We start from the raw sequence: 22,066 nt of genomic DNA, 5'->3' as shown, positions 1-22,066 counted from the left end.
GGGTAATGTCGAGAGGGACAGCCCCCTAAAGGTGTGTCTTTGTTTAACTCTGTTTTGTCAAGTTTTCACTACCGAGCCTGCTCCTGCAGAGGGCGCCATTACCCAATACTGAAGAACATCTGGGCGGGCTGCGACTGTCAGAGGATGTAAGAGAAAAATAATTTTAAAAAGAAAAAAATAGCTATTACCAAAGATCCCAGCAAGAAACTAGGTCCTTACTCCTGACTAGGCAGAAAAAAACGGAATGCCTATAGCAGGATGCAGGAGTATACCTCCAGGGACTGCCCCAAAGGCGTGCTCAAGCTTTCTTTGTAAAAAAAATAAAAAAAAAAATAAAAACAAATAGGGGTCTTGCAATTTACACAGAGAAATGATTACTGCGGTAAGGAAAACAAGGATGGAACTAGTCTTAAACCAAACATTGTGGGCATTAAGCCACCATTTGCTTAATGAAACTATAATGCATGTAAGCATGTTTGAAGAAATCAGACATTGCTGCTCTGGCTTAAATGGTATTCGTTTTTTGAATACAATTTCCCAAAGGCCAGACTAATATTTTTCACAGAATTTCTGTGGTATTTACATGAAGGAAATATGCATCCTTCCATTAAATATAACTAAGTTTCCCAAAATAATACTGGAATAATTGTGGCTTTTTTTCTTCTCATGATTTTCTAACGTCGTACACAGGTGCCCACCCGCGTTGAATGGTTTAAGAGCAGTGTGCGAGGGTACAACATCTGCGTGAAGCCAGGGGCACAGGAAGCAGAAGTGATATCTGCACTGATTAGTACTGCCCTTACCTGTCAGTACTTGTGGCAGCTCATTCTGAGCTTTGCCTTTCATTGCAGCCTCCAGAGATATGCCCCTGTCACCCTTGCAGGTTTTCGGATTAAATTGAGAGTCTTTCTCTTTACCTTTAGCTCCTTTAGGCCGTCCTGACTGCTTCTTCTTGGATTTACTGTCCCCCTTCACGCCCAGTAGAGGATGAACTTCTGTCAGTGAGCAAAGTAAACAAAAGACAAAAAAATCATTCAAATAGAAAAAAATTGGATAAATGAACATACAATAATACTGGTTATTTTTAGCATATAATATTATTAGATAAATTATCATGCTTATGTCAGAGTTCAGGTGGAACATACCTGTAATACTAGTAATTCTAGACTTGCGTGTAAAGTGCTCTCAATAATTTTGTTCTTAAATATTTCAAACGCTATATAAGAGGGGCCACGGCCTTGGACCTGTAGAGCACCCTGCACGGAGCACCTTTGGGGTTTGGTATTCCAAGGGTCTGGATCCCAAGGTCCAGCGCCTAAAAAGAAAAGCGTTACAGGCAAAAACCTTGTATCTGCTTCCCGAGGCTTGGGTACCATCTTTTTAATCCACTGACTGTTTTGGATAGATCCGATAGCTAACCCCTTAGTTCCAGTGATCTTTGTTTGGGGTACGATAGCATAATCTTCTTTCTTCTTCTTTGAAACATAACAAACATGTGGAGCACCTCTCCACAGCGGCCTTCACCTTATAGACACTGGCAAAAAAACTGAGGCACTTCCTGTATGGGTGGGGTTATATAGGAGGTCATCAATTCTGATTGGTTGCAAGTGTCCTTCACCTATAGGTGGCTATATAACCCATATGTTATTATTTATGGCTGTGTGTCCCATGATGTACGAAAAGAAATAGGCCCAGGATGAAGTACCTGTGAATCTCCAGCTACAAGATGGACTCTGCAAAAAAAGGGCCCAAGAATGCAAATGGGAAGCATTCCATAAAAAGTACTAGCAGAGTGTAAAACAAAGAGCCATGAAATGAATAAAGTAAAACTGTCAAGCAGTCCCTAAACCGTGACCACACAGCCTACTCACCTAGCCTACTGAGTCTTTAGAGCTGAGGTCAACAACTCATTGAGGGCAGATGATAGGGAGATTACATCCCTGACTTTCTCACACTCTGTCTGAACTGCTCCTCCCCCACTGGCAGAGCAGCGCAGGGAAGCAACATGCCTTGTGTACTGAACTGATCCCCGCAGACCATCCACTCCTGTCCATCCCTTGTGTGTGATATTATAGGATGGATGAGAGGGAAAGCCCAGTGGGGATCAATGTGCCAGAAATGCAAACAGCAATGTGCCAACGCCGCTTCCTTGCTTTGCATACAAAGGAAATCTTTGTCCCACTAACCCCTAAACACTTCCTTGCTTTTCTTCATGCTGTCCTTACTTTTTATTGGAGCCCTGCTATTAAAAAATTAAAAAAGGGCCGCTGCAGCCCAGTAATCTTTGAACTCTTCCATGTTGTTCAGATAGAGCGCCACGTCTCAAAAGTTGCCCACCTCTGCTGTACATAATCAAGCAGTTAACAGTTACAGTGTGGGGGAAGCCCACGGAGCTGCAATGAAGAATCTTTGTTTTCCCTGGAGAAAGGCTTAAAAACAAAAAAACAAGAGATAGTTTGTTATTACATTCACAAATAACAGAAAGACTCAAACTTACCATCATTAGGCACTCCTTGTAATTCAACCACTGTGGTTTTTGGCTTTTTTTTTGGTGGCTGACCTCCATCTGAGGAAGCCTGACGCTTCTTTTCTGTTCCAGCTCCATCTTCACCCAGTGACATTTGAACAGTGTCTGGGGGAGGCCCATAAGGGTTTTCCTCAGGGTCTTCTACCTCGGGTGCAATAGGAAGATAAAGCAGTGCCTTAATATCTTCCAGCTCCTCGTCACTGCAAGGATGAAAATATAATTTTTTTTTTTAGCATTTCAACTCATGGATCAGAAATGGTAAAAAATAAAGTTATATGTATCAATTTGATACATATTAAAACAAATTTAAAAAAAATATATATGCATACTAAACAACTGCACCAAAAATACAAATTTCTATATAAACAAGATTTGTACTCACCATAAAATCTTTTTCTTAGAGCGCATTGAGGAATACAGGATTGCAGAGCAGTTGATAATATTTGGGGTATACTGCTGCATACAGGAGGTTTGGAGTCTAGCAAAACCAAAACCATTTAGCCAGTCCATGTATAACCTCACTTTCAACTAAAAAAAAACTTTAATTTTGTTAGCAACAGAGGGGCAGGACTGGTGTCCCCAATGGATTTCAAGAAAAAGATTTTGTGATAATTAAAAAAAAAAAAAAAAAAAATTTCTTTATAGTCTATTGAGGGACACATGATTGTAGAATAGTCTATGCTGAGGAATGTCCCCAGCCAGGAAGTATTCTCTAAATAGATCAACGGACAGAGCTGAAGACAGAGAGGAAGGTGATAAACAGCAGCTACAGAGGAGAGTAGGCAGGGTAAAGTGTATGGTACTGCCAATATATGCCATCGGTACCGTCTGCAAGGAATTTTAGTGGAAGCTGTTGAAAAAATTAGGTCGATCTATCCCATCTACAGAAATCCTATTTTGGGGAAGTTAACAGTAACAGAGGGTTCAGGAATACGAAATGGTAGTAACAGAGTAAAAAATGCTCCTACCCTTGAAAGAAAAGTAAATGAATTGTTCCTTAAAGTGGAATGTCAGTCAAAATCTATTAAAAAGTCTAAATCTACTCCCACCCCCATTCTAGGACTATTCTACCTACCTTGTGAAAGAAAATGTGCCTAATACTTACCTATTCTGAAGCCGCTCCAGTTCAGTTACATGATCAGGTCCAAGCGCCAGCTTCAGCGTAGAGGAGAGGCGTAGACAAGTAGACAACAGCTGCAAAGCCTAGACGATAACGTCTTCCATAGGCTTACTAGGGTCAGCTGTGCCTCCTCTAGACTGAAATCGGCACAGGGACCCAATCATGTAACTGGACCGGAGAGGCTTCAGAAATCGGTAAATATAGACATCTTTTCTTTTATAGTGTACATAGAATAGACTTGGATTGGGGGTCGGAACAAATTTAGATTTTAGTTAGATTTTACTGGGATGCCACTTTAAGGATTTCAACAGCTTCCCAGACCCAGAAACAAAGTGTAGGTGAATGGTCACTAGCCCATGAGAGAGACAACACAGAAGAAACAAAACACAGACATTTCGTCCTTGTGGATCTACGGGTCCACCCTGGAGAAACAATGGTCTGAATTTTTCTCTGCTGCCTGGTTCCTCTTATCAGTCATTTCTGGCAGCTTTTCCGGAAATTAATACATAGAAAAGTGATGGGGGAGGGAGCTGCAGCATAGCCTGAAACGGTTATCCACAGTGGTAATTATTCTCTGTATGAAGGGGGTGTTTTCTCTCTTACCTCCAATCAGGGCTCAGAGTTATGGGCTCTGTGAAGCTTTCAGATACCTATCCCCTGCTGCTGAGCTTGGTAGAAATCCTTTCATCTTTGTGTTTTCAGATGATCCACAGAAGAAATGGCTGCAGATACACAGCTACAACTTATGAAGTAGGGTTTGCTTAATCTGTGTGTCACCTAATGCTAGTCACTTCACTGGGCACATGAGGGTTTACAACCACATTAGGGTCTTGCGGCTGCATATTGAGGATACGACTCATTTTGCGAAGCTGTATTGTACTCTCAAGAGAATGATCCTATAGATATAGGAGTCCCAGGACTGCAGGCATCGGTCCCTTCAGGGGGAACTGACAGTGCTCCTACAGGTAACTGGAGAGTATTGGCTGAGGTCATTCGTAACACCGGGAATGTTCTCTGTGCATCTATGTAAAGACCTGCTGTACTTTATAGTGGAGAACAACTAGGCTCAAAGTAAGACAAACCCAGGGCAAGTGGTACTGACAAGAGTCAAAGGTGCCCAAAGATGAATAAGTCTCTACAGGCAGGCAATTAAACCGGACCAGGGACTGGAAGATTCCAAAGGTTTTGGTGAAGTGGGTCTTTAACAGGGTAGTGCTTTTTGAAGGCTGGAAAGACAGAAGAAAGTGAGCAAAGTGCACTTGCCACACTTCAGTAAGCGAATGTCAGCACTCTATTATCTCTGTCTTAACTGTTACCACATGAAAATGTTGAGTAGTTTTAAAAGGTGCAAAACTGCATCAACTGTGAAGCAATTTCCAGTGTATCAGTTTGCTTGTGCTCAACTATCTTGTGTCATGCTCTGAATCGGGAAAAAAAATTATTTGCAAAATGTCATAATGCCTCAAAATTTAAGACTGAAGAGACTGGGTCACACTATGGGCTGTGGCATGACTCTAGACTGAGCCTTGCCCTGCAGCTGACTAACACAACACACAGGGGTCTGGAGAGCACTAGGAGTCAGAGCTTATTAATGAGTCACATACCAGAGTAGCCTGCAAAATACTAGTTCAGTGAGGTGCGGGTAGAGATTCCAAAGCGGAGATGATAAAATACCCATATGTTTCAGCCTGAAAAGCGATCTCACCAAGTGAGTTTTCAGAGACTGGGTCATCAGAGAAGTGTACATTTTCGCCAACACACCAAGGATCTTCAATTATTGTCCAAAGGTTTTTATTGCAGAGGGATCACATCACAAAGACAAGTGCAACGTTTCGGAGCCACGCAAGACCCCTTCATCAGGCATGTGAGGGGTCCTGCGTGGCTTCGAAACTTTGCACTTGTCTTTGCCATGCGATATCTCTGCAATAAAAAACTTCTGGACAGTAATTGGGGATCCTAGGTGTGCTGGCGAATATGTACTTTCCTGATACCGAATACAGTATCCAACTGGCAATCACTACAGCACCCATCATTGATGAGCCTTGTTTACAGGAAGGAAAGCAATAGGAATATAGAAAAAACTGGATTACATCAGAGGTTGTGCCTTGGCTTTTGAGTTAGAGACAATGTTTTGCTGTTCATAGTACAGCTGGTCTACAATGCGGGTTTGGGACTTGAGTGCGAATACATTCTAAGGCGTGACATCTAAGGTGCAGGATTCGGTTACCGACGCAAGCTGGGTTATTGCTTGTTGGAGAACAGATCTGGACGTCGCCTTCAACCGGTTAATTCGTCTAGATAGGGTGGACCTAACATGAAGTTTAAAGGCTTCCCAAACAGTAGCTGCGGTGGCTGACCCCCGGTTGGTGTTGAAAAAAAACTGCCATTCCCGGGGCAAGTCCTCCTGATCCACTAGGGCGAGGAGCCAGAAGGGGTGAAGGCACCATGGGTGGAGCACAGTCTGGGGGGGACATAGCGAACGTCGCCCTCAGGGGGCATAGTCTGAGAGCGATCTCGGATGGAAGCCCGTGTCAGTCAATATAGGAAGTAGTTGATCTGAGACTACAATTAGATCTATATGGGACAATGAGGAGTGTGTTGAGGAGAAACATAAGTAGGCCCTGGTGTTTGGGTGTTGGTGGCGCCAGGTGTCCGTCAGTGCAAAGTCTCTAAGTAACCGGCCAAGTCAGGTAGAAGTAGGTGGAGGAGAGGGCATGGTCTGAGGTGAACAATCTAAGGAAGGGTGTCCCCCAGCCAAATGGCCGGTACAGTAGGGTGTTGGGCCATGAAGGAGATGCCTTCGTTAACCACCTGAGAGCTATATTGGGGGGGACATAGCAGGCCAGAAGTAGGCACATTCTGGCATAGAGGATCACATGTAAAAAAATAAACCCGCCCTGGGGGTCCGTACATACAGAAACAAGCGATAACTGAACCATTTTGGCAAACAAGACAGAAACTCCTCTGGAGTGTGAAGTATAGGTAGCATGGTAGGCCCAGCCGACCCATGGGCGTCATAGTGCAAGCCTGTCCCGTGGCATGGGTTTCCACCAGGACTGCCATGTCCGCCCTATAGGATTTGAGACAGCTGCAAACGGTGGATCTTTTAACTTTATCTCTAAGCCCACGAACATTCCATGTAAGAAATTTTATGGTGGCCATAGCGGGGAGTCAAAGTATATAGTACGGAATGATGTTGTCGGTGCCCCCACAGCAGGTCTGCCAAAGGTACAGTATAGAAGCAAAAAACAGTGCAGTTGGTCACGAGGCTGTCAAGTAAGATATTCCATGTGCAATAATAAGAATTACAAATAATTTCAACAAAAAGCTAAACAGTATCCCTCCCACCCCCACCCCGTTCTCCGCTGCTCAAACTGTGCGGGAGCATAACACCCAAAACTAGTGTAGAGACAATAAGCCCATTCAACGACCAGGAGGACAAAGCAGGCAGACCAGGTAATACATGAAAAAAGAAACCATCTCTACACTGCGTCCAGCAGACAAAAGGGGACGAACTATCGCTGCTAGGAAAAACTAGAGGTAGGACAAAAAAATATAGGAGGCACACCATCAAAGTCGGACAAAAACAGCTGCCACAGCAGCCATTGTCGGGCACAATAAAAGGGGTCGCCCGCCAAGCCAGAGGGTCTCCACTCACTCACAGCTTGCAGCCAGCTCAACTTCACGCAGGGTTATTCCTGGCTGCATCTTGTCAGTCAAGCCACGTCGAAGCGAGGTCAGGATTCTCAAAGAATTGTGCTCGACCATCACATACCACTCGCAGGCGGGCTGGGAACAGCATGGCATACTTCAAGTTGTGGAGACGGAGTCTCCTTTTAACATCCGTGAAATGGGAGTGTTGTTTTTGGACATCTATGGAGAAGTCAGGAAACGCCATGATCTGCGCGTTACGGTATGGGATATTACCACGGTCACGGGTTAAACGCAGAATTTTGTCACGGTAATTCAAAAGTTTTGCTATGAAGGTTCTAGCTGGCGCTCAGGGGGGTGGCGCGCTGGCATGCGGTGGGCCCTCTCCACCATAAAGGTAGTGGAGAAGGCCTCCCTACCATAGGTAGTAAGTAGTCAGGAGATGTTCCAGGAACGTGGCTGGATCAGGGCCCTCAGCACCCTCAGGGAGGCCAACAAATCTGATGTTGCAGCGATGGGCCCTATTCTCCAGATCATCTTGCTTATGAGCAAGCTGCTGCAACTGCCTCTGTAATGATTCAGTAGTGTGCTGAAGTGGGTGAATAAGGTCCTCTGCCTGGCCAATTCTAGTTTCAGTGTCAGTCACCTGATCTCTCAACTTAGCCACGTCCTGCTTGATCAGGGATATCTCTACTTTTACCTCCTCAATCTTTAATGGTAATGTGGCCTGGTACGTGGAGATCGCATTGAGGACCTTAGCGGTGTCGGCAGTGGCAGTCTAAGGGGCGGAGGCGCCATCTTCCACCGACGGGCCTGGGTCTCGTCTACGGAATTTTTCAAGCGCAAGGGCAGCGGAGGGGACCTTACGTGGCGACGACATGGCCGGGATGACGGAGGTATCTTCTCACACGGATCCAGCAATGTTCAGAGAGGTTTGGGCACCTAGGATGGTGTAACGGCTACCCAGGTGGTGAGAGGGTATCAGCCGTTGGAGACGTCCTTTTTCCCGGCAAGTCCCTGTGTAGTAATGGAGTAGTATAATCCCAACCATAAGATCCAAGAGGAGAGTCAGGTTCAGCTGTTGAACGACCGGGTAATGCAGTAAAATCCCCCTCCAGGAACGAGAAGCGGCTACGTTTTGAAGGGTCAAGAAAAACTGTTTATTGAAACAAGAATACAGGCTTTTATACACCTGGGGAGTATATCAGACACTACTTAAACAATGGCCCAGACAAATAGGTAAGGTCATTACCACACTTAACAAAAGCTGCCACAGCCCAAATCAACATAATGTAGACAAAAGCGCATCATTCATCAGCAGACATTCTGTCTCTAGGCTGGCCATACCTTGACTTCATGGAATGTCCATATAAGGAGTCACTTCCTGGGGCTCACAGTGCAAAGAGAGATATGATAGCAGGGAGTGTAAATAACCGAATGGTTGCTGAGAAATCCTTCACACACATGAACCAGGTAAGCACAAATATTCTCTGTCAAAGGTAAGGTTCTGTTAGAGATGGTAAAAACAGGATCAACCGAGAGCAGACCTCAGAGCGTGTGCCCCCTACTCTATTGCCGTCCAGGCCACGCCCCCAGAGACAATGTCTTGCAGATACAAAACATTGTCTCTAACTCCAAAGCCAGGGCATGACCTTAGATACCAGACACAATACACAATGGCTAGAAAGTGCCACAATGCAGGGCTCAGGGTCCAAAAGATGACATAGCAGGTTTAACATTAATCCCAGGGTGTACCGATAAAGCCTTCAAAAGCAATTGCAAAGGATATGCCAATTAAGATAGCTGCTGTTAAGAGACCGTCTCAAGCAATGTATTTGAAACCTTGGTTGATACAGAAGAAATCATATCCAGTGTGACAAAAAAAAATGAACTAGTGTTTTGTACAGCAAATTTGAGGAAAAGGACTTGTTATGGCTCACGATATTTTGCAAAACCTCATAGGATAGTGCATCTTAAATGGTTGCCTGCATATACGGTGCCTTGCAAAAGTATTCACCCCCTTGGCATTTTTTGTGTTTTGTTGCCTCATAACCTGGAATTAACACGGATTGTTTGAGGATTTGCATCATTTAATTTACAGAACATGCCTACAACTTGGAAGATTTTTTTGTTTTTGTTATTGTGAGGCAAACAACAAATAGGACAAAATACCAGTCAGTAATAAAAGTCAATGTGCATTACTATTCACTCCCTAAAGTCAATACTTTGTAGAGCCACCTTTTGCAGCAATCACAGCTCCAAGTCGCTTTTGATAAGTCTCTATGAGTTTGCCAAATCTTACCGCTGGGATTTTTGCCCATTCCTCCTTGCAAAACTGCTTTAGCTCCTTCAAGTTGGATGGTTTCCGCTTGTTAACAGCAATCTTTAAGTTTGACCACAGATTTTCTATTGGATTGAGGTCTGGGCTTTAACTAGGCCATACTAAAACATTTACATGTTTCCCCTTAAACCACTCAATTGTAGCTTTAGCAGTGTGTTTGGGGTCATTATCCTGCTGGAAGGTGAACCTCCGTCCTAGCATCAAATCATGCACGGAGTGGTACAGGTTTTGCTCAAGAATATCCCTGTATTTAGCACAATCCATCTTTCCCTCAACCCGGACCAGTTTCCCAGTCCCGGCTGCTGAAAAATATCCCCACAGCATGATGCTGCCACCACCATGTTTCACTGTAGGGATGGTGTTCTTTGGGTGATGTGATGTGTTGGGTTGGGTTTGCGCCAGACATAGCGTTTTCTTTGATGGCCGAAAAGTTCAATATTAGTCTCAGACCAGAGCACCTTCCTCCATACATTTTGGGAGTCTCCCACAAGCCTTTTCGCAAACTCAAAACGTGCCATTTTGTTTTTTGCTGAAAGTAATGGCTTTCTTCTGGCCACTCTGCCATAAAGCCCAACTCTATGGAGTGTACGGCCTATTGTTACATAGTAGTTGAGGTTGAATAAAGATAAAAATAGTCCATCCAGTTCAACCGGTGTAGGTGTGTGTGACCGTAATCATCTCTCATACCCCCTTATGTTCTGATCCTTGAGATGTATGTCTTAGAGTCTTTTAAAAGTAGCCATACTTCCCGCAGAAACTACCTCTTGTGGTAGAGAATTCCACAACCTTGTAGCCTTAACAGTAAAGAACCCCCTGCGTTGCCTGAGGTTAAAACGCTTCTCATCTAATCGCATTGTATGTCCTCGCGTCTTCATACAATCCTTGCGACTGAATAACTTTTTTTCTATGCTGAGATCACCATTGAGGTATTTGTAAATTGCTATCATGTCCCCTCTCAGGCGTCTCTTCTCCAGGGAGAATAAATTAAGCGATTGTAGACTCTCTTCATAGTTAAAGGTCCTCCAATCCCCTAATTAGTTTAGTTGCATAGTTACATATAGTTACATAGTAGTTGAGGTTGAATAAAGACAATAGGCCATCCAGTTCAACCTGTGTAGGTGTGTGTGTGGCCGTAATCATCTCTCATACCCCTGAATGTTCTGATCCTTGAGATGTACGTCCAAGAGTAGTTGCCCTTCTCTGGACTCTCTCCAGCTCCAACACATCCCTCCTGAGGACTGGCGACCAGAACTGGACAGAATACTCCAGATGCGGTCGGAACAGAGTTTTATAAAGTGGAAGGATTATAGTTTTATCTCTGGAATACATCCCTTTCTTTAGGCATGCTAATATTTTGCTGGCTTTGGCAGCTGCCACTTGATGTTGCATGCTATTGCCTAGTCTATCCTCTACCAAGACTCCCAGATCTTTCGCCATCTTTGATTCCCCCAAAGGTTCCCCCCCTAAAGTGTATTGTGCTTTTATGTTTTTAGTCTCCAAGTGCAAAACCTTACACTTCTCCACATTAAATCTCATTTGCCACGTCGTTGCCCACTCTGCTATTTTGTTCAGGTCATTCTGTAAGATATCTACCTCATGCTGTGCAGTTATTGCCTTGCCCAATTTCGTGTCATCTGCAAAAACTGATATAGAACTACTGATCCCGTCCTCAATGCTGTTTATGAATAAATTGAATAGGGTTGGTCCCAGGACTGAGCCTTGGGGGACCCCACTTACCACCCCATTGTACTATGTACAGATACTCCAGTCTCTGCTGTGGAACTCTGCAGCTCCTCCAGGATTACCTTAGGTCTCTGTGCTGCCTCTCTGATTATTGCCCTTCTTGCCCGGTCCGTGAGTTTTCGTGGGCGGCCGTCTCTTGGCAGATTTGCTGTTGTGCCATGTTCTTTCCATTTGGTTACGATAAATTTGATGGTGTCCCTGGGGATCATCAAAGATTTGGATATTTTTTTTTTTATAACCTAACCCTGACTTCTCAACAACATTGTCCCCTTACTTGCTTGGAGAGTTTCTTGGTCTTCACGGCAGTGTTTGGTTAGTGGTGCCTCTTGCTTGGGTGTTGCAGCCTCTGGGGCCTTTCAAAAAAGGTGTGTATATGTAATGAAAGATCATGTGACACTTAGATTGCATACAGGTGGACATAATTTCACTAATTATGTGACTTCTGAAGGTAATTGGTTGCACCAGAGCTTTTTATGGACTTCAAAACAAAGGGGGTGAAAACATATGCACATGCCAATTTTCTGTTTTCTATTTCTAAAAAATTGTTTTATGTATATATTTTTCTCATTTCACTTCACCAACTTAGACTATTGTGTTCTGATCCATCGCATAAAATTCAGATTAACAAAACATTGAACTTAAGACTGTAATGTAACAAAATAGGTAAAAAGTCAATGGGGGTGAATATTTTTGCAAGGCACTGTATGGCAAATCCCATTCCTTGCATGCTTACTAATGGAACTTTGCACCTGAAGATATTGTCAATGCAGTCATAAAATCAGTGCTGTAATTTGCTAAACTGTCAAAAGAGAGGATATGGTAGGTACATGGGATACATAGATCCTGTAAAGTACTATTTGTCACTGAGTCTTTATGGCACTGTCCAACTCAACACTGCACTGATCCCACACTTAAATAGGCACATAGTCCTCAAGTGGCAGATTGAACTTAGTTTGTTGATTCAATTAACAAATGTTAAACACGAAAAGGCTTTGTTGCATATCTTTCACCTGGTGATCAGGCAAGTAGGTCTGTTATTTTTCAACTCCCTGAAACAAACCAAGTTGCCCAGTGAAGGTGGCAGTTAAGGAGTTGAGACAAAAGTTAACATTTTCAGTGGTGATTACAATGGTTCATTACATTTATTCACTTACAAAACCTTTAACCTAAAAAAGAAAAAAATATCCTGGTAACTGCTTAAAAGGTGTTTATTAAAGCGTGGCTTTAATTTGCAAGTCACTTATGTAAAGTTCATGCGAATCTGCTAGTTCATATAACACTACCCTCTATGCAAGTTTACAATGCTGCTGTCTAAGATAAGGTGGTGTGTTACTGGCTGTAAAAGGAAAGAAAAAAGAAAAATGCAGCCACGACATCTAAGGATTGGTTAACTGCAATATATTCAATATTTTAGATATGTTCCTTATGGTAGTTATGACACCGCTGACATCTGATTTTGCTTCCTTTACATTTAAGCGGAAGAAAAATAGGGTTCTGTTACGTTCCAAAAAACGGAACAGAACTGAAATCCGCAATCCCATAGACCTGAGGAAGGAGCGCATGCTCCGACAACGCGTCGCCTACGTCATCACGCCCCACGCTTCACGCCCAAACCGGAAGTCCGCCGCCGGAAGCGCTGCAAGTGTCCCCATGGACCGGATAACGCCGATCCCCATGGCTAGACACGGATCCTCGGAGTGCATGAGTTCCTTTCCGCCCAGGCATTTGGACCAACCGATTCCCTGAGATGTATATCCACTGCTGTTTTACCTCTTGTACATTGTGAGTACTCAGTATGGTGAATTTTTAATAAACACCGAGTCATATTACACTTAGAGTGGCGCTGTCTTCTCTCCTAGTACCCTGCAAGTTCATCTTCTCCACTTGTAACAAAGCTGCCTTCAAGTGTTCACAGACCTGTTGTGTTTATGGACTTTATGGACTCTTCAGATATTATTTAGGTCCGTTATTGTCCTACATGTCCCCATAGTAGGTCTATTGAGGGTCACCTCTGAGTCCTTGTTGCGCCAGTACACCCTAGTTGTTTTTATGCATATAGTGAACTTGAAGTTGATTTATTCACTTTCAGGTCGTTACAGAGGACAAGGGGGCACACTTTACATTCAAAAAAAGAGAATTAACCTTCACATTTGAAGAAGGCTTCTTCACAGTAAGGGCTGTGAAAATGTTGAATAGACTCCAGCAGTACCTGGTTCTGTCCAGCTCAGTAGATTGTTTTAAAAAGAGCTGAGTGCATTCCTAAATGTACAAAACATAACAGTGGTAGTTGTTCCAGGAAATATGTGATTGCCTTATAGATCAAGAAGACAATTTTTTCCCCTGCTAGAGCAAATTGGTTCATGCTTTATGGGGGTTTTTTTTTTGCCTTCCCCTGGATCAACTGAGGGTATAGGATAGCGTCTATGAAGGATTTCTATTTGTGTATGTTTTTATTTTTTATTTTGATTGGTTGAACTAGATGGATTAATGTCTTTTTTTTCAACTAGACTAAACTATCAAACAGCATAAGCTAGCAAGACCATCCAAACCTTTTGCTTTGTGGTGGGCCATATGCTGTAAAATGTTGTCACCAGAGGGGTGCTCGCGACCACAGCTGCTGTAGAGAGAGATGCAAAGCAGTGTAGGCTGCTTAGAACCCAAATATCATGGGCAAACTGCTGTGCCAATGAAGTGAGAGCTGTGAACCATTACCAGATGGAAGACGTACTCAGAAAGAGGAAGGGGCAGGTTGCATATTCTCAGCAACCCCCTTGAAATTGATGTGGTGCACCAGGGTACCATAGAGCTAGTTCACATAGGTGCACTAGTGTGTCAGAGGGGTAGTACTAGTACAGATGCAAGTCAGTCTACATATTTGAAATAAACCAACACTCTTGGCTCCAAGTCATGACCACCAGTGGAGTGGTTGCTGGCACTGCCCCACACACCAATAGGTTTGGGAGGTTATGGCACCCTGGGCATGAGTGTTTAAAGAGTTTCTGCCATGTACTCACTGCTGAAGCCTTCAAGCAGGCAGGGTTAGTGTGATGTCAGACCCCATTCTCGTTTTACACTTCACAATGGGCATACTCCCACAGGAGTTCTAAGTACAAAAAAAAAAAAAAAAACACAGGGCTTTGCTTCTGGCAAACCAAGGTTTTGGACCTGTAAGGCACCCTGTGTCACTCAGCGTTTTGTACTACTTAAAAAACAGTAAATTGAGGGTGTATGCTATAGGCTCCTGTAACCTCAAGGATGAAAAGGAGAACCATGTTCTCTCAAAAATAAAAATGGCTGGGGGGAGACAGAGCAATGTTAAAATCATGTAGAACTTCAATTATCTGAAAATTGATTGGCCAGTTGGATCTGCCCACTCAGCTGCGGCGCATCATTTCTTGAACATGCAGGACACTTACATGAGTCAAATGGTGGAAGCCTCAACTAGAACAATGCTCTGCTAGACCTACTAAATTCAAAAACGGAGTTGATTGCAGAAAGGGATAATTTTTGAAACCAGGATCACAGAAGAATTGTGTTTACCCCAAATTATAGGAAAGGGAGAGACACGAGCGAAGGATAAGTACACTACATTTCAAAAGAGCCAACTTTACCAAGCTTTGACTATACTACATATTAGCACATGGGACCGAATTCTTGCAACCATCACCACTGAAGTGCTTATTCAATAATGGCATTTTTCAGTGCTTTCCACTGGGCAACAAATGTGAAAGAACAAGAGTAAAAACTGGGTGGGTAAATACCAAGTTAAAAAAAAGCATATTAAGAAGAAAAAAAATTGTCTTTAAAAAAACATAAGACTGAAGGCCCACCATCAGGATTCTAAAAGTAAAAAGAATGCAAAAAGAAATGCAAGTGGGCAATCAGGGTTGCTAAAACCAATTACGAGAAACACATTGCTGAGGAGAGTTGAAAAAACTAGATTTCTGACATACCGTAAAATCCTTTTCTCTGAAGTACATTCACAGACGCAGCTCCATATTCTTCTTTACCATTGGGTTATGCTGCCCCCTTCAGGAGTAGGACACTAGGCAGGAAAAAAAAAAAAAAAAAAAAAACTTTACCATGCCTATGGGGCAGTCCCTGAGGGCATACACCCACTCACTCTGCTATAGGATTCAGTTTTTTTGCAAGCAGTGTCAGAAGAAAAAACCCCAAACCACTCAGAAATAGGGGCGGGTGTTGCTTCTGTCAATGAACTTCAGAAAAAAGGATTTTACAGTAAGTCAAAAATCCAGTTTTCTCTATCATTCATTGAAAGACACAGCTCCATATTCTTTTTAACCATTGGGACGTCCCAAAGCAGCATTTGCATGAGGGGTGAGGGGTGAGGGGTGGGAAAACAACGCAGAAAAGAACGTAATTCCCAAAAGATAAACTTAGCCAACCAGGTAACATGGAGCTCAACCAGGAACAACTGGAGCTCATCCAAGAAAGAACATTTCTTTAAACAGCAGCCTGCAAACCTTGCAGCCAAATAAGCATCCGATGATGCCAACACATCTACTTTGTAGAATTTTGTGAACACGTGCACAGACGACCAAGTTGCCGCCTTGCAAACTTGTTTACCGACGCCTGAGGTCGAAAAGCCCAAGAGGCACTCAGCGCCCTAGTAGAATGCGCCTTCACAGGGAAAGGTGGAACCTGACCCTTAAGTGAACATACCTGTACCACTGTCTGCCTAATTCATCTGGATATGGTCGCAGCAGATGCAGTCAATACCTTCCGAGGTCCTTCCGTGAGGACAAAAAGAGTCTGACTTACTGAAAGGCTCAGTAGCCGCCAAATAAACCCCAATTGCCCGAACCACATCCAAAGAATTCAAGGCAATTTCCTTGGGATTCTTGGGCTTAGGACAGAGTGAAGGCAGCACAATGTTTTTATTCAAATGGAAATCGGAAACCACCCAAGAAAGAAACGACTGATTAGGTCGAAGTACCACTTTGCCTCTGTGGACCATCAGAAAAAGTGACTGGCAGGATAGCGCCGCCAATTCAGACACTCTGCGAGCAGAGGTAATAGCCACCAAAAAGGCTACTTTCTGTAACAGTGTAAGCAGAGGAATCTCCCTAATGTTTTCAAAGGGAGGTTTTGAAGAACAGACAGTACCAAGTTAAGGTCCCACGGAGGTAACGAGTACCGTATCGGAGGAGCCATATGGCGAACTCTTTGAGTAAAAGTGCAAATCAAGGAATGCGTAGCTAAAGGGCATTGGAAAAACACCGCCAAAGCCGACTCCTGGCCTTTAATAGCCCTCTTTGGAGAAAAGCCCAAATCCTGGCCACTGAAAAGGAGCGTGGATGCACCTTAAGCGATTCACACCATGAGATGTACGATTTCCACGTACGATGATAAAATCTTCCTGGAGGTAGATTTTCTAGCCTTCAACAGTGTAGGAATCACTGAGTTAGAAAGACCCCTATCCTTCAATACCCTGGCTTTCAACAGCTACGCCGTTAAAGCCAGCGACTGTAAAGCAGGATGGAAGATCAGCCCTTGAGTCAGCAGATCTTCCCTGAGAGGAAGTCCCTAAGGAGCATCAGCGACCAACCTTACCAGATCTGCGTAACAAGACCGGCAAGGCTAGTCGGGGCCATCAGAATGACCGGAATCCCTACCATCTCTTTTCTGTGCAGAAGCCTCGGCAGAAGTTTCAGCTTCTGAGGAAATGCATAGAAAAGCCGATACTGACCCCAAGGAAACACCAGTGCGTCTGTGGTGTCGGCCAGAGGATCTCAAGACCTGGCTACAAACCTCTGTACATTCTCGTTGAGCCGAAAAAAAAAAAACAGATCTACATTGGGTGTCCCCCACGGGAGACACAGCAGATGAAACACCTTCGGGTGCAGGGACCATTCCCCCTGATCCAACACCCAACTCCTCAAGTAATTTGCCTGCCAGTTTTCGAATCCGGCTATATGCACAGCGGAGAGGGCTGGAACAAAGTTTTCTGCCCATTTTAGGATCTCGTCCACCTCCCGAGCCTCCAGGACACTCTTGGTGCCCCCTTGAAGATTGAGCTAAACCACAGCCGTGGCATTGTCTGATTGAATCCGAATTGGACAACTCTGCAGACGATTTGTCCAGTGACTCAGGCAAAGCTGTATCACTCTGAGTTCCAGAATATTGATCGGAAGTCTGGACTCTTTTAGAGTCCAGGTCCCCTGGACACACAGCTTTCCAAGTACTCCCCCCCCCCCCCACCCCCACAGCCGGACAGGCTGGCATCTGTGGTTATCACAGTCCAATGCAAATCGAAGGAAGGACTTGCCCCGACACAGGGCCAAGGAGCGGAGCCACCACTGAAGAGCACTTCTTGCGTTTTGACTTAACCGATCAGATTGTCCAAAGATTTTGGATCCTTGTTCCACTTGAGAAGAACAACCCTTTGCACAGGTCTTGTGTGGAACTGAGCAAACGGAACCGCCCCGAAAGTAGACACCATCAGGCCTAGAGCTCACATGCAAGTCCGAAATGCAATGCAAGACAATGGATAACAGCAACCGAATCGCCCTCTGCAACTTTTGCAGCTTTTCTGGAGGAAGAAACACCCTCGCAGAGGCTGAATTCAGAGTCAGTCCCAGATAAACAAATTTGGAGGCTGGAACCAAAACAGATTTTCTGAAATTGATGGTCCAAGCCAACTCTTGCAGAGTCCGTACAGAGATTGATAGATCGCCCACCAGAACTAAGTGGGTGTGTGCTCTTAAGAGGAGATTGTCCAGGTACCCTAGTACCGCAATCCCCTGCTGTCACAGTAATGCCAATACCGGAGCTAAAACATTGGTGAAGACCCTGAGACCAAAGGGGAAATGCCACAAATTGATAATGTTCCTCTCCTACAGTGAAGCGAAGAAAACGCTGGTGTCCAGCGTAAATAGGGATGTGCAGATATGCGCCCTAGATATCGAGAGGCCAAAAAGTCCCCTTGGTGTAGGAACGCCACTACCTTGCGAATGGACCCTATTCGAGACCTCTTTACCTGTCAAAGAAATGGTCATGCTGCAACTGGCAACTCCGCAAGTACTTCCAATGGCCGCAATGGACTCTGGCCATAGACTCATTCACTGGCCTATAAAAAGGACTCTGCTCAGCCCATCAAATTGCTGGATTGTCTTCAGCTCCTCCTGTGTCCTGAACGTTTGCTACTTCCTGGATTCCAGTTTGACCCGGTTTGTTCCTGACCTGTCTGCTCTCTCTCCTGGCTTTGACCCTTGGCTTAGTCTGACCATCCCTGCTCCAGTTTGGCTCTCCTGTTATCTGACCTCAGCTTGGCCCACGGATTTGCTTCCTGTCTACCTGCCCTCCAGTACCTGATCTCGGCTTTCCCACGGACTTGTCTGCTCCTGGCCTTCCTGCTATACCTTTGGCTTGCACCTGTTGCAGCTTCCTGCCGAGCTGTTTGACCCCCGGCCGGTCTTACACCTACTACCTGGTTGTTCCTGGTTCCTCCTTGGACTGTCCGGTGTATTCCTGACCAGCACTCTGCTAGATACCGCCTGTCTACCATCAGGACCCTGTCGGCAACCAGTGCTTCTGTGGGCGCTACACCCTCTGTCTCAACCCCAGGGGTGTGCCGCACTCAGCCGCAAGGGGAGCCCTCTCTGCATCTCGGCCTCGGATTAGGTACGTGACAGTACACGCACAAAGCGATTCAGAGCCTTCACGTCCAGAATTGGATGAACTTTCCCTTCTTTCCTGGGAACAGTAAACAGGTTTGAATAAAACCCTTGAAAGTGTTCCCGAGAGGGAACCGGCACAAACCCCCTTTGCGACAGCAGGATATTGTTCCACCTCTCGTAGATCCCTTAACCGAACTGAAGATAGGCGTATTTTGGACAGGAAGAATCTGTCCGACGGTCGGCACCCGAATTCGATCTTGTAACCCAATTAGAGCAGCTTGTGGGCCCATTTGTCCTGAATCGAGGAGGTCCCTGGTTCCGGACAAAAAACAAAGACAACCCCCCACCCCAGATACAAATGAGGACGTCTTTTCATGCAGATGGAGATTTGTCCGCAGATCTGGAGGGACCTGTTCTCAGCTTACCCGACCACGTCTTCTTGGAACCCCCAGATGACCTAAATGGCTTAGGTCCTTTCTCCGCTCAGCTCCATCAGGCCTCGGTCAGCTTGGTAAGGCACCTGGACAGCTTAGTCAGTCCCTCGGACAGCTTAGTCAGGTACCCGGACAGCCCGAGTAGGCCGCAAAGCTGCGGCCTTCATTTTCGGTCCGACCTGGCATCCGTCAACAGTACTGTCTGCTTAGCTCGCTCAGGCACTCGGTCGGCTTGGTTAGGCACTCGGTCAGCTGCAAGTAGGTCCCAAAGCCTCGGACTAAACTTTCGGTCTGATCCAGCCACGTGGGGCGCAGACTCGTGGATGAAGAGACATCCGATCCCCCCCAGCCTATAACCACCGCAGGGAGCCCAAAGGACATTCCTGACCCAGTCACTAACCCCCAGGGGCTGGGAACTTGCTCAAAGATCCTCCTGTGCGATCCAGACAGCCCGATCAGCAACAACCACATCCACCCCACCCCTTACTGGAGCAAGAGGCAAAGCTAGCTCCTACCTCACCCTGCGACTCAGGCCGAACCAGGTCGTGTGCGTCCCAGCAAGGTATTCAACTCGCAGACCAGCCCCTGTTCATTGGGGTTCTATCGTGGCGAGGCCTAGCGCGGGGCAATAACCTGCACACGCTCGCCGGCCAGACTGGGAGACCTTAAGGATCTAGAATATCCAGTCCGACGCCCAGTCTTTTGAAAACGCCCACTTGTCGGGTGAAACGCGGACGTAACTTCCGGCGTACAGCTACGCATCGTCACATCCGGTTTTGCTTCCTGGAATCGGTGGAACGCACGCCATTGCGGCGTTCCTCATTGTCATGTCCATGCGAAATTTATCGTTTTCTTTGTAAGTATATTTTGAAGCTTTGGGGGAATAAATATCCTAGACATATTACACTATTGGCCCCTTTCTTTTATTCCATATATCTGGATAATTACGATTACTGCTTGCTTGGAGCGATTCCATCAAGGCTCTTCTTATCCCTTGGAATAACAAACATTGGAGCTCGGTTGCCATAAGCTGCACTTGATTTCTTCATGCGCTGATTAATCCTATTTGTGGTGAGTAGGGGACCTGGAGGGTCACTCACTGGAGCACCATTTTGATTGGATCGATTTGCACCTGAGCACTTTATATATATTTATTTGCACCAAGGAATAAGGACTTTTTTTATATAAAATTTCTATATTAATTATTTAATATTTATGCGGATAAATTTATTATATATTCATTGTTTACAGTCTTTTTGCACTGATCACTGTGCACTTTACAATATATGCATATTTATTCACTTTAATGCTTTCCTGCTAGCGCTGTTTTAATTTTTTACACACGTTTTTTCCAAAACCTTTTTGGATGCACAGCAGCTGCACAATATATTACACATATATTTATACAATTGCACCTTTAGGAGGTTCTTTTCTGATCACTCTTATTCATGTGTTAAGCGCTGTTTTAATTTTGTTTCACAAATAATTCAAAAAGGGTCAAGAAATATACCTGGAAATTACAGACCAGTCAGTCTGACATCAATAGTATGTAAACAACAGGAAGACATGATAAGGGATCATGTCCAAGAAATAGCCGATGACAATAATAGTGTTAGTAGTAACCAACAAAGAAACATAGAAAAAACAACAGCTGAAAAAAAAAACTGAGTATTTAATCAAGTCTATCTTTTTTTTATTTATTTTTAACTTTTTTGTCTGAGTATAGATCTAGGTTTGTTCCAAGCATGTTTAAAGCCATATATTGTTCACTGTCTCACTACCTCTGCTTTTGACTGTCTTACTACCTCTGCGTGGATTTATGAAAGACCATTATTGCCAGACCAACCTTTTAACGTTTTATCAAGGCCTCTACACAAAATGCAGAGCAGAAAGCATCTGCTCTGTAACAGCACAGTACTGAAATACAAGAAAACAAATATTACAGGCCATCCCCATGGAGTGGGGTCCGGGAACAGCTCCTAAGGTTTTACCAAGGTTGCACTGATTCAGATACACTGCTTCAATGTTGCCATTCCAAGACAATGAGGGCTTAATTGAAGAAGTCAAAGACAAAATAATGAAGTAAAATAATAAACTAGTTAAGCGAAGGATGATTTTCTCTGTGAAGTAGAAAAGGTACATTAACTTCTGACACTAGAAGAAAACTGAGGACTCATAGAAGTGAGAGAAGAGATGGTGCCCAGGGGGCGTGTCCTCTAAAGCATTGCAGTGTCTAATCACTTGTAGTTATACACCTTTAAACCATGGTATATGAATACTCAGCCTGTGTCCTGTAATGTACGCTTAAGATTTAGGGATGTGTGTAGGCGCCCATAGTGTTTTTCTACTGAATGAAAGTGAAATTACTACAGACAGTATTTCCTTTGCAAAGGCAGATGTGTGGAATATTACCAATAACATACCTGCTGCAGAAAGCAGCAATTCGGTCAACACTGGTCACATCTACCTCCTCATCCTCCGCAGCATCTCCTCCTAAGCATTAAGAAAATGGCTGTTAAAACAACTTAAAATGCACAAGCACTATAAAAATATACTGTATGGTTAAAGTGATTGTAAAGTCTCTTTTTTTTTTTTTTTTTTTTAACACCA

At 44.4% G+C, this 22,066-nt stretch overlaps 1 protein-coding gene across 2 annotated transcripts in view; it reads right to left on the bottom strand.

The window, feature by feature from the left end:
• Positions 1-22,066, bottom strand: part of RBBP5 (RB binding protein 5, histone lysine methyltransferase complex subunit) — a 142,862-nt gene that overhangs the window by 21,760 nt on the left and 99,036 nt on the right. Inside the window, exons 11-13 of one of the 2 annotated variants that reach the window (XM_082247170.1) lie at positions 21,880-21,949; positions 2,498-2,727; positions 804-995 (exon numbers count right to left, since the gene is read on the bottom strand). In XM_082247170.1, coding sequence (XP_082103296.1) covers positions 804-995; positions 2,498-2,727; positions 21,880-21,949 — 492 coding nt within the window. The remainder of the gene's footprint in view (positions 1-803; positions 996-2,497; positions 2,728-21,879; positions 21,950-22,066) is intronic. The other variant, XM_082247171.1, reaches the window with a different exon arrangement.

Source organism: Pelophylax lessonae (assembly GCF_965119305.1).
Source record: "Pelophylax lessonae genome assembly, chromosome: 2".
NCBI lineage: Eukaryota > Metazoa > Chordata > Amphibia > Anura > Ranidae > Pelophylax > Pelophylax lessonae.
The sequence above is the reverse complement of the archived record's forward strand: the minus strand, read 5'-3'. Positions and strand labels throughout refer to the sequence as shown.